This window comes from Rhopalosiphum maidis, chromosome 1 (genome assembly GCF_003676215.2).
Source record: "Rhopalosiphum maidis isolate BTI-1 chromosome 1, ASM367621v3, whole genome shotgun sequence".
Taxonomy (NCBI): domain Eukaryota; kingdom Metazoa; phylum Arthropoda; class Insecta; order Hemiptera; family Aphididae; genus Rhopalosiphum; species Rhopalosiphum maidis.
In genome coordinates this window covers 61589566-61607799 of record NC_040877.1, presented here as the reverse complement: position 1 = coordinate 61607799, position 18234 = coordinate 61589566, and the positions used below count along the sequence as shown (strand labels likewise).

The 18234-nt window shown below is 26.0% G+C and overlaps 1 protein-coding gene across 1 annotated transcript; it reads right to left on the bottom strand.

The window, feature by feature from the left end:
• Window positions 1–9049: 9049 nt before the first annotated feature.
• LOC113549296 lies at window positions 9050–14849 on the bottom strand. Its single transcript, XM_026950526.1, has 3 exons — window positions 14745–14849; window positions 12380–12676; window positions 9050–9452 (listed from the first exon to the last, which is right to left on the bottom strand). The coding sequence occupies exons 1-3, from the start codon at window positions 14766–14768 to the stop codon at window positions 9384–9386; spliced, it is 390 nt and encodes a 129-aa protein (XP_026806327.1). The 5' UTR covers window positions 14769–14849; the 3' UTR covers window positions 9050–9383.
• Window positions 14850–18234: the final 3385 nt, after the last annotated feature.

The following is an 18234-nucleotide window of genomic DNA, read 5'->3' as shown; positions in this document are numbered from 1 at the left end:
TCTAAAAATGTATATTATACAATGTTACACATGCAACTTTAGTTTTATAAAAATGTGTCCATAGCAAACAAAATTGTATAAAAATAATACTATAATCAATATCGTATAATAATACTATAATTAATAACAACAAAATTGGTAGTACAATTATTTTATTATAATATATATATATATATCAAAATTCCAGGCTAAATAACGTTGAAAATTCTCAACATTTTAATAAAACAATCAAATATTTCTAACTATAAGCATACATATCAAATCTGCAGTTTATAATGTCAAATTACTTATAATATGATGTTCATTGTTCAACCTAAGTATATATATAAATAGATATGTAAATAATTTTTATAACTTAAAAACTTTCAATTCAATTATACTTAGTAGTTTAGTACTTACTATTTATCCCTACAGCGAGGATCAAAATGGGACCGAGAAAATATAAAAAATACTTATCGGAATATTTGAAAATAAAATGGGTCTTTAGGCATACCTTTAATATTCAAAAAATTAGGATTGTTAAAGGTATAAAGAGAATGATGCTCGTATACGGTAAATCGTATAGGTAAAATGTACCATATATTATGCAATATTCACAATCCCTTGAAGCTATATTTATTATATTTGTGGCTTTTAACACAGAAGTTAAAATGCCCAAAGCAATAAAGTTCAAATTTTTATTAGCATGCATCACGTATAAATCGCTGTATTGGCGTTGATCCAAAAGTTCACATTGAAAACAATAATATAATAATATAATGGAATGGTATATTATAGTTTAAACAGTTAAGAATGGAATTAGGAATTTCATTCTTTTATTCGTTTGAAATGTATAATATACATTATTTAAAAAAAAACTGTTGAATAAAAAACAATATGACGCTGATACGCAATATAAGCGTACATCGTATATATCGTTCGTGACACTATGTGTGTGTGTTTCGCTATCGTTTTTCAGATAATTGCTTAAGTTCAATCTCACGGTATCAATTTACCAATTTACTGTAAAGTTTAAATCGATTCTGTATTTACACGCACGCACACATAATATTTACCCATGTTTGTATGTATACTATATGTGTGTTAGTGTATGAATGTTTTTTTATATATATAAATATATTATATTTATTTTATATATTTCATTATTGGCAACGCAGAAATAAATGTTCGGAATAATGGAATATAATATCCCTTCTTATTGTTTTTATAAAGCTGTTCGCTGTTTTGGAAAAAATAATTTTCTGTAATATTAATATCACAATGCAGACTCTATGTGTCTAATTATAAAAATATTACAACTAACAGCACATCGAAAACCAAGAAAACGCAGTGACTCACTCTATACATACAACATACGCAATACTGCACACCGGATACAGTAAAAGTTTCGAGAACGGAATCGTTAAGGGATAAAATACGTTTAACTTGTCCAAGTGATTAAGTTATAATATACTTATATAATATTAGAATATTTAATTTAATAAAATAAATTTTCAAAGAAAGCGGTCTCGGATCTAGTGGGAGATGGTGCCAAGTTACCAAATAATAAGTGGATATATTAACTACAGTTTTCATTTATTATATAACGAGTGCTATCAAATTACAAATTACAATTTTTTTCCCATTTATTTTTTTTTTATAAAGCTACTGGGACATAAGTTTAAGTAGTATAACAGTAGCATAATAGAGGGGGTGCTTAATTATGAGAGGGCGCTAATTTTAAACTTCACCCCGGTTAAAAAGTATGCTAGAACCGGCCCTGATGAAGAGTTTATAAGAAAGTTATGTGTACTAGATCATTTTTTTTAGAATAAAAATATTATTATAATGTATATAAGATCTAGATTAATATCATGATGTTAGTTAAGTATATTACTTTAGAAAAAATGTATTGGTGAGTAGTGAGTGTATATTTTGTGTATTACCGAGAAGAATCTTTTTTTATAATTAACTGCAATGTGTATACATATTTAATGGCACGTCTTAAAATTCTAAAATAATCAAATGTCGTTATACGTGAGCTAAAAAAAGTTCACCAACCTCGAAATATAATACTTGTACAAAAGGGTCATCAGATATAATGCTATGTACTTATATGTCACACAATAAAAAAATTGATCGACAAGAATGTTTTATTATAATATTTACTATTTACCACTATCAAGTATGTATCTCCAATACATTTTTTGTTTTGCATAGAATCTCTAATACAAAATATGAATTGGTTAACATTATAATTTATAATTCCCACTAAAAGAATGTTTTTTTTAAAGAAAGTCAACAATTCATCATAATTTTTTACTAAAATATTGGTGCGGATTACATATTATTAAACAGAATATATATATTTTAATTCATTGATAATAATACAATAAAGCTAAATAATTACTTAAACAGTATTTAAGATACCAACTTATTGATAAATGCTTATCGAAAATTACTTGAAAGTTGAAATACTACCATAGTGATTATATTAAATTATTTTCAATTATACAAAGTTTAATGTATAGGCGTATAACTCTTTTATATAACAATAATCATTCATTAGATTTGAATATTTTTATAAAAATTTAAGTAATCATATTTTAATATTTATTTTTTATACTGTATGAATATTTTATTTTGACATTATGGTAGTAAACAAATGGAAACTGAATTTATGGATTTTTTATTTTTTTTTCATTCATAAAATCATAAAAAGTTAGGTGAGTGAAATAGTTCAATCACTTATAACTTCACAAATCATATCATCATTTAAACGTCTATAAATGATACTTATTAATTCAAAGTATTAAGTATAGGTACATATAAATATTCTGTTTCAGATAATATGAAATTAAAAGAACATTTATGCGTGGTTGTCGTTGAAAAAAAAGAAAACACCTAAAATGTCTATTATAGTAAAAAAACAAAGTGTATATTATAGAATAAATAAGTTTATTGTAAAAATATATCAATAGGTAATGTAATATTAAAACGACTATAAGTAGCTACCTACTAAAGTACTACTGTCACATCATACCAACTTCATTTAACGGTTAATATTAATTTATCAACAACATTTATAATTTGTAAAAATGGTCCTAGTAAATAAAAGTATCTAATCTATGTATTCAAAGTAAACATGCTTAGTGAATTACCTCATATAATATAACCAACACTAAATCAAATTTTATATTTAATTAAAATTTTTATAAAACTATTTTTAATGAATATCATCCTCAGTATAAACATTTTTACGACTACTTCATAAGCATCAAAAACAATTTTCAAGAGTTTGAAAATTTGGATTTAATTACGTAATTATATTTAATAATTTCGAAAATCACAATTTAAATAAATACATTATCAAAAAAAAAATGAAGGTAAGTATGTTTGTTATAGTAAATCATCCTATATTACAATAAATAGATGCGCTAAAGTTATTTTCCTTCTGATAAAGTGTATTAGTTAAACGCAAAAAGGAGAAACACGCCGGGAATCACCCTGTAAAGGTTATGTTAAGTCCCCTCAAAAATCCACTGCAACGATTCTCGACTCACCATCACCACATTGTGGTTTCATCGTAATACCTAGTGTAATCAATTTGTTTTTTTTTTTATTATATTGACAGTTTTGTGACCAACGGGAAATAATACGCTCTATCCAAATATCCAATACATTATATATAATTTGAACCCCAATCGCGTCCGTAGTCGACACTTTTATAACTACATTATGTGTATATATTGTCACATAAACGTGGAGAGGATTTAATATCTAAAACGCGTAAATATCCCACGCTACCGACCAATCGATAATATTAGTCTAATAATAATTTATATAACGACGCAGCCGTCATGTTTGCACTGTAACTCTGTAAGGACCATCGGAAACGTCTGTTTTTCCTCCTGGCGAATATATCAATATAGGACAAAGGGGCAGTGCGGTGCCGTGATTTTTGTTTCCGACTTCCGCTTCATTTCTTTTATTGCTCGTTATAATATTGTCACACTACAATAATCCGTACTACATTGTTATTATTTTGGTCGTGTTTTGCTTTCGAAATCCAGGATCCTCGGCAACTGGAGAGCATCGAGTTTTTTTTCGCGGAAAACCGGAAATGAGATGACCAAATTTTCCATCAATATTATACCTAAAGCAAGAAGAACGGTCGACTCCGTTGACTGATCGGTACACGCGTGCACACCTTTGCCGTCACGGCACTGAATAATATAAGAACATACTTTAAAAGATATACATTGGTACATATTTTATTTGCTAGTAAAGATACTTCACATTGTTTAGTATGAATTATATTAGAACTATATAGATATTATTTTTTCGAGGAAAATTATTATATATTCCATTTATATTTAATGGCTAGGACGATGAATATTTATTACATTATTTTCTGATGGATATAATTTTTTTCCATTTCAGAACTATATAGTACTACTGCAGACGACTCTTAATATATAGCTATATAGTCAAACTCGTGGAAAACGGTTTCTGTTACCTATGGGGAATAAAAAAATATATACATATTTTATTATTTCAACAAACATCATAGATAATATATATATGTGTGTGTATGTACGTTTTATGATATATACTTATTTAAAGACATTTTTTTCATTTAAAATGAACGTCATGATGTAACTGCAATATAAGCAGTAAATTAAGTATACAATCACCAGTCACGTCAACCTTAATATAATTGTAATAAAGCTGCATAGCTGTTCACCCTATACTCTCAAAACATATACAGTGCGTCAGTTGTCCCAAAACTGATAAGAGAAAAAATGTTTGTATTTATAAATGTCAACAAAAAAGACACAAAATAAAAACTAAATACATTGTATATACATATAGACTGTACTATTTTTTGCTTTTTTTTATATTACAATTACAGAGTAATATACGTGCAATATACAGAGTGGCTGTTGTGGTTTTTTATAGGGCACATGTTAATTAGTATTTATTTTAAAAATTATTGACTTTTCAATCAATTTATATTGTCTTTATTTTTTTCACTCGTCCCTCAAATCAACTTTTAACTTTTCAACAAACCGACATTTTTATATTTTTAAATGCATAATCTGAAATGGGATATGTATTTCTAAACAATTAAATGTATATAAATAAAATATATAGACTAGTGAACAAATATTATATTAATAGTTATTTGTATTATGTATACTTATTACTTACGCATGCATAACACGTTTAAAGACAAAATCAAATATTTTTTCTAAATTGTAAAGACAAACCGATTCACGGTTCATTACATTATTAATAAAAATACTATCGGCATTTTATAGATAATTATAAAATAATAGATTGAATAAAATATACTAAACACATCTTTCAATTTTATTTTGCTTACCTATTAATTTTTCTCTATTCACTCTTCAGAAAAATTACGACAAATTGTAATTGACTTGTAGATATAAAAACTCATCAAATCACTATTAACTGTAACATTTATAATAATTATTATTGTCTTCACTGCAAATTTGCCTATCAATTGTATTATACCTACAAATTACAGTTAATTAATAATTACAGTACCCAGGAATTTTCGATGAGGGGGATATATGTTATAAGAAAAGATTTAATTGCATTAAAAACACACAAAAATTGTATAATTATACCAAAAAATACATAAAAATTGTATAATAAATTGCACTGTAAAAAACAAATCATACAAAAAAACTTTAAATTCTTAATTATAATAAAATTAATTTAAAAAAAAATGATGAATGTATTACTTTTTTTAATTAAAATTAATAATTAAAAATATTTCCATATTATGTTAATTAAGATTAAATCTTTTATTACTTATGTTTGTACAAAGAAAAAATACGTTCTACTATTCTACTACACTAGTTATTGGTGCATATCAAAAAAACTCAATAATGTAGGCATTATATCTAAATAAACATCGCTTTACCTGACATTACTTCATAGTAAGATTTAATATATGGTCGAAGGGCATAATACTTTCTTATCATTATATTTTACGATAAGGAATTTTACAATCAATTTTTTCATATTCGTTATAAATGTACAAATATTATTATGGCTATAGGTTGTAGGTTTATTTTGCATCAGAAAAACTGATGATTTACAAATTCACTATAGACTATAGTAAATGTTGCATTCCCTGCGTCCTGTTTCAAATAAATAGAAAGGGTATGCTAAAAAAAAGTTTAAAAAAAGAAAGAGAACTCCATCCCCTCACGTCTACCCTAAATTCAAGCGCTGGTTATTAATTAATATATTATTATAATAAACACACACAATATCGTAATTATTAGAACCTGCCGACAAAATCATAAACTATAATATAATGTGTCATAACTTTGTGGTTTATTAGCGGCTATATGTACACGACAAGTTTTCAGTAACATTTACAGTTAATTTATAGTAATTTTTAAAACACCTTTACTTTCAATTATAATATAATATGTTTTTACTTACGCGCAAAGTTTAGTATAAGTAATTGAAGAAAACCATAAATATTTATTCCAAATACATGGGGGAAGTACCTAATCACTTCTAAGTAATCTGCTTAAAGGTCGATTACATTTTATTAAAAAATAAATAAATAATCTCAAGCATAATATAAGACGGTATAGGTATACGCGTAACACATAGCGTAACTATAGAGGTATAGAGTATAGACTATAATATATACACATAAACATATACAAAAAATATTATAAATTTATAAGTTCGATGGCTAAATTCACATTAACCCATCCTAATCGTTTCTGAACTCAGAAATGTGTGTGTGGGGGGAGGGGGTGTAATTATTAAATAAATGATTGGAATTATTCCGCATTATCCCAAGCCCATATAAACATGAGCCCGCCGTGTAATATAACAGGCGGATAAAGAATTTAAGATGAGTGAGTATACGTCAGCATCCCGTCAACGTAAATCTTCTTAAGCTGGTTATTATCACCTAAACATGCGCCCCAATCCATCTACACAAACCACACACTTACGCACCTACATACTCGTGTATTGAGATACCAGAGCAATAAACTGCAGTTATACTTATATCTAATATAAATTATAATAATATCAACAACAACATAATATCATAATGTAGTCAGTGTATAATTCATTATTATGCGATAAACATCTTTGGACGAGTTTCGTTTACCATTTATTCATCGTCATCTTCAGTCGAATATTGTTTAGTAATAATAATGTTTATTTCGTCCTTTACTATTGGTAGTTGTATTGTTAAATAAACTATCTCGGATCCGTTATGGTGAAAAGGTGACGTGGAAGATTATTCCCGAATATTCTTCGTTGTATCCATATAGATGTACAGCTGCTGAATAACATAAGTAATTGTTGTGGAGCTTATTAATTCTTCCAAAGCTAAACTCTTTCAATCGAATGTAATCATTTTAAATGATATGTCATTATTCTCCTGTATTATGAAATCTAAGTATAGTTTTTAAATTTTAAGTTAAAAAAAAAAGAAAAGAAAAATAAGCAAGTATAGATCTGAGGTCTAGTAAGTGTGGAGTGGTATATATTTATACCATATTACATTATTATTATTATTATTAATTTTTGAATCAATACCGCCTTACCATAAACAATGTGAATAAGTTTGTTGTATAAATAGATAATATATTAAAATTAATTTATATATTTTAAAAATATCATTGCGAATGGTTAAATTCATAATAATACGTGTAAAAATTACAAGTATCTACGGTTAATCGTTTTTGAATTACAATTAAATAACAAAACATTTTTGTTTTATTTAACCTAGTGTAACATTTTTAACTAAAAACATTGTTTTGTTGATTTTCGCGATTTTAACGAAGTTTGTTAAAATTCTAACTTGATAGGTACGGCACATATAAAATTATTTGATTATTTAATTTTTTTTTCATTTATACAAACTTATAAGAGACCTTGTATTAAATTTTCACAATTTTTAACCAAGCTATTTGTATTGAATTTTTTTTTTTAAATAGAAAATTTCAATTATCTATTTATAGCTCAAAAAGAATAAAAAATATTTTGAAAATTATCATTTTTTTTTTTTTTTATGTAAGCAGAAATTTTCGCTAGATACTATATTTATTTCGATGATTAGTTAGGCAGGATACGGCGTATGTGCTGCTAAAATTCCCAGGTGGTTAATCATCCAGGAATTAATTGGCTTAAAACTAATGCCACCAGGAAACTGGAGCATCTACTATGCCTCGCCATACCCGATTTTGAAAATTATATTAAGTATAAAAATTATAGTATACATTTTTGGTAAGAATTACCATTTTCCTTGATTTAACTATGGGTTTTCCGATTATTCAGAAAATCAATGCATTATTACTGTCCGCGCAGAAGTTAGGTTAGGTTACACGCACAAAAAAAAATATATAATTTTAAATCTACACATTCATCCGCTCCGCTCATTATATATTCATATAATGCCTAAAAAATAAATTAAAGTGAAAAGTCAGTAAAACAAATTATTATTAAATACAAAGAAAAAATTAAACAGTATAATATTATACTAAGTAACAAAATGTATAATGTACTTAAATTAATTATTTAATAATTCCTACTTAATTTAAAAATTGTAATTTATACTTAAACATAAAAATTCTCTCATTAAATAAATTATAATATTCTGATATTTAAGCTAAAATGTTAATTTTTAACTGAACTGAATAATTTAGGTACTTTCAGCTAAAAAAAATAAAAGTTTTTATAAAATATTTGTATTTTTTGATTTTGTATTTAATCAAATAACTTAGACGAACCACGAATGGCACAAATTACGCTAATTATGTGTAATTGACTTCACCGCAATATTTCTCACAATTATTAACAAATTTATTAAATACCAAAACACACTAATAATTATTATTTTTACTTTTAAAATTAATACAAATACAACTGTATGTTAAATAATTGTATTTCAATTATACATAAATGTTAAATACATTTAAATTGTACATAACAAAATTGAATAGTAAAAATATTATATTGTACATATAATATATATATTATACTAATTAGTACTTATCATTATCTTGCTTTTAACTTATAACGAGAATATTTAATATTATCAATATACGCGTATGTCCGTATAACAATTACTTATCAATATTACCGAATATTTACAAAATTAGCATTCACTAATAAAATTATATATTTATAGGTTAACAGCAATATGTTTTATCTAAATTAATTTTATCACTAACCAATCATCTACATTGGTATGAACAATCAATCTTCATCAAAACCATAGTACGGTTAGGTTATAACGAAGGATTTGTACATAATAACGATGCATTTAAAACAATATTCAACTGAATTTACATGAGCAAAATACGTTTTTACCATTCGTTTTGTTGAAATCATTGTTTCGAACGTAGAGGTTCTAAATTCTTGATTACTAAAGATTTATTGGAAGCTTCTCCTGCAATCTGTAACAGCAAAAAAAAAAACAGTTTATAATGACATTTCAAGTTCTTGAAATAACGCAGTATAATGTACTCGTATGCTTGTGAAATAAAGTCAACAAGTTTTATAATTGCAACTCATTTTTATCATTATTTCATATCTCACACATATATAAAAATTTAAAAATTTTTCTTTTACATACATGTTCTTAAAGTCTGTTAAGAAAAGCATAATATGTGTTTGAAAAAGAGGTAAAAACGAACTTTTATCATATAATAATAACGGGATTCGTGACAAACAACTTATAAACTCGCCGTGTGTTACCCTATTTTCACCTGTTGGACGTCAATTTTAACCTTATTCAATGGTTTTTTTTTTTTTTTGTTCACTCTAGTTATTCCACCTGTTATCTTCTTAAGATAGTATTATGTTTATAATTTTGTATGTTCCTATTTTTTTCATTTAAACTATATTCAGTTATAATATTATGCAGTTACTGTATAGTGTATAAGAGGTATCTACTTATAAAATATTCATAATTATTTGCGTCAATGAACTTTGTGGACATAATACGGATAACACATACGTATCATAAACTTTATGCATCAGTATAAACAGCTAAATCAATATTTTATTTCATTATTGTTATATAATATACACAATATACGTATATAATTTATGAATATGATTTAAATTCAAGGAAATAAGGAATGTATGCATTTGATTAGGCATTGGTTTCACTGTTGTACATACGTACAAATCTTATAAAAAGCATTCTAAACTTTTATTTTCGAAAACGTTAGGTGTTATATTTATATACTACTTATATGGATAAAACTATTAATTATGTTTACCCATTTATATGAATATAGAATAAATATTAATAATACTTACTTTTATATTTAAATTACTTATAAACTACAGTATCTGATTTTAATTTCTATAAACTAATATAACTCCAAGCAGTGATGTAGAATATTATCAATCACTATAATATAAATTATAAATAAATGTATAATGATAGATGATTTATCATTAATGTATTATTTTTTGTGTAATATTCAAACTTTTAATCTAAAAATGGCGATAAAATCTACAGTACATACGACAGAAACAATTATTTGTAAACGAACTGTTCGAAATTGACGTTATGATAACGTTATTGTCAGCTGGCAATAAACAAAAGAAAAAAAAATTGATATTTCAAGGTTTCGACTTTATATAAGTAGGTATATTATGTATACATAATACATATATTCATATGTATATATTATATAGCCTGTTATTTCATAGATAGACCTCTCTCCTTATATTAAAAGTTAATTTATTATAGATTTTACCAGTAAAATAATTACACAACTTTTCTGTACACAGTTTTGACCGCGAAAATAACGTAAAATTGATTAAAAATCTAATTATAAAACTATATAGATATTTCTTTTAATAATGCTAATTCACAAAATAACACAACTATAATCACAATAAAATCATAGTGAGCTTACTCAAGTCGATACATTCCGAAAAAATATCTAATAAGTAACAAATATACATGTCAAGTTTAAAAAGATAGTATATAGTTATTAATTTTTTATTAAATTACTAGTACTTTATAAACCGATCATAAGAAACGTGGATTTTTTTATTCTATTACATATATTTTAAGATCATTTTTCATGTTTATCTTTGAAGTTTGATAATACATTATAGGAAAGTACAAATGAAAATTCACCTATCTTATACATTCATTATAATTTCATTTGGTACTGTAATTAATTTCATTCAATTTTTTAATTTCATCTGCATTAACTAATCTGATTACTACAGTATACGTCAACTATAAAAAAAATTATTATATTCTACGAGACTACGACATACTAATAATGTCAATGACACGTAAATTAAAATTGTAAAACATATACTACTCGAAATGTTTTTGTGTTTACTCACAATATGGCATTCAAGATATTATGCATGTCGGCAATATAAAAATAAATCAATATCGTTAAAAATATTAATCACCATATGTTGACAACTACAATTGAACGACGTTTTGATTAAAATTGTTATAATACTATTTGAATAATCACCTCAGTGGCGTTGTGTATAATTTATGTATAGCTAGTTTATGTTATATTAGGATAGAACATTTTTTCAAAAGTAAACACTCATCATTATCTCAAAATAATATTTACATTTTGAAAATATTCTATTTTATATAATTTTTATTTATCACAAAACAACATTTTTGAAGATAAATAATTTTATTACTATGAGCCACTGTTATAACATTTTAAGTTTTCTACTTTTTTAAATACAATATCATGTGTTTTTAATTTAATATTTCAAAGATAAAGAAAACTATAACTAATATAAAATATAATACTATAAATGTATGTCTTGTATATAGTACAAAACTATAACACCATAACCGTAAAACGATAGGCTAAAATTTGTATTTGATTGTTTATAGTTTATTGTCTGTGCTCTATTTTAGCCAGAGAACTACTAACCTCGAGGAGGGTGTTCAGAAACAACCAACCCCTCCCGAAATTCTTAGGAAGAATTAATTTTTTATTAGATGCATTTTTGTTATGAATAACAACGAAAAACTAAAATATATTATATCTTTTCAAATTGATTGTATTTAACTTAATTATAGTAAATTGTCCACCATGATAAAATAAATGGTTTACATTTTAAAACCTTTGTATATTATTTTATGTAATTATGATTATAAATATTAAATAATACAACTGAACATCATATAACGTGAGTACCTACAATATATCCCTATAGGTATTCTAATTTCTAACCCATTTACACTATTATACATGTTATGAAGAATTATATTAAGAAGATATCATTGACGCTATCGTTGCAAATTTATAATTATATAACTCGCACAACAACGATTGTAATTATGATAATGATTATAATAATGTTAGCTCACCGTGATGTCCGTATTCTGCAATCGGTTCACTGCTGTCGCCTCACCAGTCTTGTACGAACCTCGTCCCAGACTGTCGATCAGATCTCGTCCACGGGGTCCATGTTTTTTTTCGAATGACTCTCGAAATTTAGCACCGTCACTGGGCTTGAACGCTATGTGACGCATGACCGGACTTACAGCCGGTTGTCCGTAAGCCCTGGCCATGAGGAAACCGAAAGGTGTGAGCCCTTCAGCCGGAGCCGCTTCTGTTGTGCTCAACGACATCATTAATACGGCGACCGCCGTCTGCAGCAATGCCTACAATGAAACATAAATAATATAATATTATATATATTATAATAGCCCCTCCAAGCTAAGTATGATTTCTTAAATAAGTAATCTCGTGTTTTTTTCCTACTCTTTTCATACAATATGATTATTGCGCCATTACTTACATATTGTACATTTATCAAATATTTATATTAATTTTAACCTAGTCACCTTGTTCTACGTATGCACCACTAAATGGTATTGACTTATAAATCATTATAAGATTGTTATATTTTTAATATTTATTTTTGTCAAATGTTAAATCAATTTACTGTATCTCAAATAACCAAACTACATCATTACTAATAATAGTTTAAATATTTAACAAAATCCTTAAAAATATAAGCTGACAAGTCGACTTTACACAGAATTGTTTTTCATATGCAATGATTTTTTATTGAATTCAAAATTTGATAAACACAATAACACCTCCATTGCAATGACGAGGTACAATCGAAACTATCTATACAGCAGATGAATGAATTTTTTAAAATTATAATTACATATTTGTGTACACATAAAATACAAAATATCTTAATTGAATTTATTAAAACGAAAATATTAATACAAAAAATAGAATAAATAGCTCGAATTTTTAAGTTAAAAATGTAAATTATTGAGTAAAATTATAAAGTTTTAAAATTTATCATAAATTTATAGATAAGATTAATATAAAATTATAATTATTTTTTTCTTTTATTGAAATAACAATAGTTGCATACTACATTTATTCTAAATCAACAAATTTATAATACTAAAATAAATCTATAAAAACAGCTTTGTGTAAAATTTACAGAATTACAATTTACAATTATTTAAACTAAATACACAATAGGCATACAAAAAAAATATAAGCACGCTATTTTATTTTTCTCTCTAACTATTTTCAAGCTGTTAAAGTTACATATTCGTTATAAAAAAAATGCTTTCATAAAAATTGGAATATAATTTAAAAAAAACCTACGTACAATTAATTATGGATAACGTTATTTAATTTTAGCAATAGATCAATTCACTTTAATATTAAAGCTAGATATAGGTACCAAAATATTATCAATCTTGGTTCTGCTGAACTCAAATTATTTGTGTTGCGTGTAAGTCAAAATGAGAAAATAAATAGTGCTCTGACATTCTCTAAAATTCTCTACCACCATTTCTTTAATTTTAATTTTTTGTCATAACAATATCAGTTAGATAAAATTGCATTAAAGTGTTTAAATATTAATTTGTATTATTTTATTGTCGAAAAAACTAAAAGCCAAAACTTTAAATTTTCATAAATTAATTAATTATTCCAGTAGATATTTTATTATAAACTCTAAACAATTTTTTAATAATTTTTATAAATATGTTAAGAAGAATTTTTTTTGAAAAATTATGATTTTTTTCTTTTTATTTTAATTTTATTTTTTATTAAAAATATAAATAACATTTACAATCTAAATATATATAAAAAAAAATACAATAATTAAATAGGAGAACAAAATAATGACGGACAAGAAGACGGTGAGTAGGGAAGCTATTCAGTGATAGGATCCTTAGACCCTTACTGTCTTAGTTATGAATTTTACAACAATAAAAAATTTAAATTTCTATTTATACCAAAATTAGTTAAATTATTTTTAAAAATGTTCACTGCGACTATAACAATAATACATATTTATATAATAAAATATTAACTTAAGAAACAATTGATTAATACAATTTAATTTTTTTTTTTTTTGGTTTTTAAATAATATATAATGAAATAACAAAAATATAGTATATATTATATTGTAACGTAAATGTCTGCATTTTGTCGATAATTTTCATTTGTTTTTAGTAAAATTGTTTTGCTTTTTTAATTAAAAGTTGTAATTTATGATGTATATAATATCGTGTTTTATTTTAATAAAAATATTATTATACATATTAATATACAATATATTTATATACCTATATAATATGGTTTTATGTGCCTAAAAGATAATGTATATGCTATATGGGAGGAAGTTATTATTGTTTTTTTTTTAAATAATAATTATCAGTAATAAGTTATTATAAATATTCAACTTACCGAAAATAAACTTGTGATCTGCATGGTTCCTGACGTATATACAGAAGATCGCACTGGACCGTGTGCAGAAATCGTAAAAAGTATATTTCCCACACCAGCTTCCGATTCCCGTGTAGCTTGTTATACTAATATAATATACATAAACTTCAGTGAAAGTGGTTTGAATTTCTCTCTCCGTATTTTCTTTTCTTCCTCGTAACATCATCATCGCATTATGTGCATTAACGGTATTATAAATCGTTTACGCAACCGTGTTTAGTATACTTTTAACGCATGCGATTAATTATTACGATAAACCGTTTCGCACGTATTATAATGCAACATAAAACATTCAGCACAATGTAATATATATTATAAAACATGCATTATTGTAATTCATAATAATTATTCGTTGTATGTGCACCACAATAAACTATGACGTCCCACGTGATCAACGAAAAATACATTTGTAATAAATGTATAATATTATATTATTCCTATTCGGCTCTAGGTACCTACTTTCGGCGATTTCTTTTTTTTTTTTACAATTTACTCTTCTTTACATTATACAGTGGTTGTAGGCGTTTAAAAATAGGTATACTTTAGACGGCTAACATCGCACATTCAACGTGTTGGGTATATACTTACGCAATATACCATATTACGTATAAACGACATATAATAATAATAAGTATAAAGTATAAACATTGTAATACCTATTACATACGTATTATGGTTCTGCGATGTCAAATAATTTATAATTAAGTAAAAAGTCGGCGTATCGGGTATGCAATTTCAGTACACTAATGCGTCGATTGGGGGGTTGTTTCGCATGTCGGCGATGTTAGGGCGACTATAGGACGAGTGGTAATACACATTAAGTACAATAAAAACGTACATGCATGTGTCGTCTCCGTCTTACGAACGTAAAACATAGCAAATTCGTATCCAGCAGAATCAATTTCATGCTTGTAAGCTACAAGCATCTTAGAGTTTTAATATTTTATATTGGTAACTATAACTCACTTACAAACTAAAATATCAACAAAAACCTATGAGATGCGCTAGATAATAGTATTATCTTTAAGTTAGTTTAATAACAAGTAAATTAACTCTAATATTATTGGTAACAGCATAAAATTGATTCTGCTGTAAATTTGCTATGTGTTACGGTCGTAAGACTAAAACAACACGTGTATGTATGACGTCCTCTTAAATGCAGAAGTTAAGCTCCGCTTTTCGTTCGAAATTCACTGTATAAAATTGACGATGACCTTGAAACAAACACATTATTCCAAAATAGTAATGGCTAGGATTATGGTAATAGGACTATATACAACTATACCTTTATGCGATTATAATACTATCATTCGCGCATTTTATAAAAGATATACGTTATAATTACTTCTTGCCTATACATTACTTTAATCGCACACGTTTTTCCAAAAATGTGCTACTGAAATATATTAATATAATTAAAAACTTTTATAATTGAAAATCTATAGGTATTTTTTGTAATGCCTATTACTTAATAGAATATTTATTATAACTAATAATTTTATTAATAGGTAGGTAGTAGATAAAAATAATTTCAGATATAAAATGAAAGTATAGGTAGTATGAATAATTTACCAACGTGGCAAAAAAGGATATTTTACATTTTATACGCTAATTATAATAATAATATATAATATATAAAACTGTTATGTGACGAAAATAAAGGGAAATTTAAGAATTCTAAATTAGGTGCCTAACACTATAACAGGTATCTAGTTTAAAATAATAAAGTGGGGGGGAAATACAGAAACTCCCCGATGCCATAGATGATCATTGTAGTTGTTAGCGAATAACTCGGTATAGGTTTTTGAAGCATAGGTATTATTTTAAAATTTTTTTTCCGATTATATATTTATATTATACTGTTATAACTGTACACTTCAATATTCGTAATTTACTATATGCGCATTTAAGTACTTTGAAACATAACCGGACACTCTATCAAACCTAATAAACAAATATTGACGATTAGTTTGTGTAACTGCAGTTGAACTGTTCGTAATTCATACCTATAACTTAAGTTAATGATATAGTATGCTGCAGTAGTGTAGTTTGATCCATACTCTGTGATTTCCCGTTTCCCTATATCCGTCGTATTATAGATAAATGAGAAAACGGGAAATCCCGGTTGGCCACATTATATTTTAACCAAAATAATTACAATTAGTTCCGCTTTATAGCTTATTATAAAAGTATTGCACCTATTGCTGGTGCCTATTACCATCGGATTTTTATAATACTCTTTATTGAGACATGGCGGCGTTACCTATATAATATATTATATTATATAGGTATTATGAAATACCTACTAGACAGCGGTTGACAGTGTTCTAAACATTTTATAATGACTTGTAATAATTAATTTTAAATTTGTAAATGGTATGGTAATATGGTATGCAAATAAATAATAATAATTTTTCATCCATCTAATATTTAAATATTCTCAAGATCATGAAGATCATAATGTTATCATAATATCTATTACCTAGAATCCTGAAAAAACTGCTGCAAATAGCAGTCAATAGGTAGGATTAGCAACTATTTTGACATTCGTCTCAGTAATATAATATTAATCACAGTATAGCCTATAGGTACTACGAACTGACATCTAAGAGATAGAGACACCCGACTTACAAACCCTAGCTAAGCTCACTAAAATATTTTTATAGCATCTAGAAAAAATCTAAATTATACGTTTGCCGACCTATAGGTATAAGTAGTAGGCATTTACATTTTTTTTTAAATTTATATTAAGAAAATATACAATCTGTAATTATTATTAGTTAAGTACAAAAAGTAAAAGCGATGGCTGTACATAAACACAATACAAATTACACATAGCATAATATAACTCAAGAAACACACGATAAGAGAAATCAATTAACGATGGAAGTATAGAACCCCCCCCCAGAAGCAATTACATTTAAATGGCCGAAATGGATGGCATTTACTATTTAACATGTTGTAACGCGAGATTATTATATAGAAACGATTTGTTCATGCCCAGACATTTAATACCTGGTTTCCTAGCAGCAAGCCCGGATTAATACAACCGTAGGCCCTAGGCAAAGCCGTAGCTGGAGGAGGGTCCAGAGGTCCGGACCCCTCAAGATTTTTTTAAAAATAGAAATATTTTATAGTGATGAATAAAGTTAATTGACTATAAATTTTCAGTATTTATATTTAAAAAAAATGTTGAACCCCCCCCATCCGAATTTTTTTTCAGTTGCAGCCTTGGTTCTAGGCACAGTGCTTTTAATTCCTATGCGCTTATATAGCACTGCGGTATCCAGTATTTAAATGGGTATAAAACCTTCTGTTTAGGAGGGAAGTGTTGAATTTCGATGTTAATCATTTAAAAACAATTAATTTTACTCAGTCTACAAATATATAGAAAATTAAATTGTTAAAACCATAAAAAAAAAACTTATTTTACGCCAATTTGAATATTTTT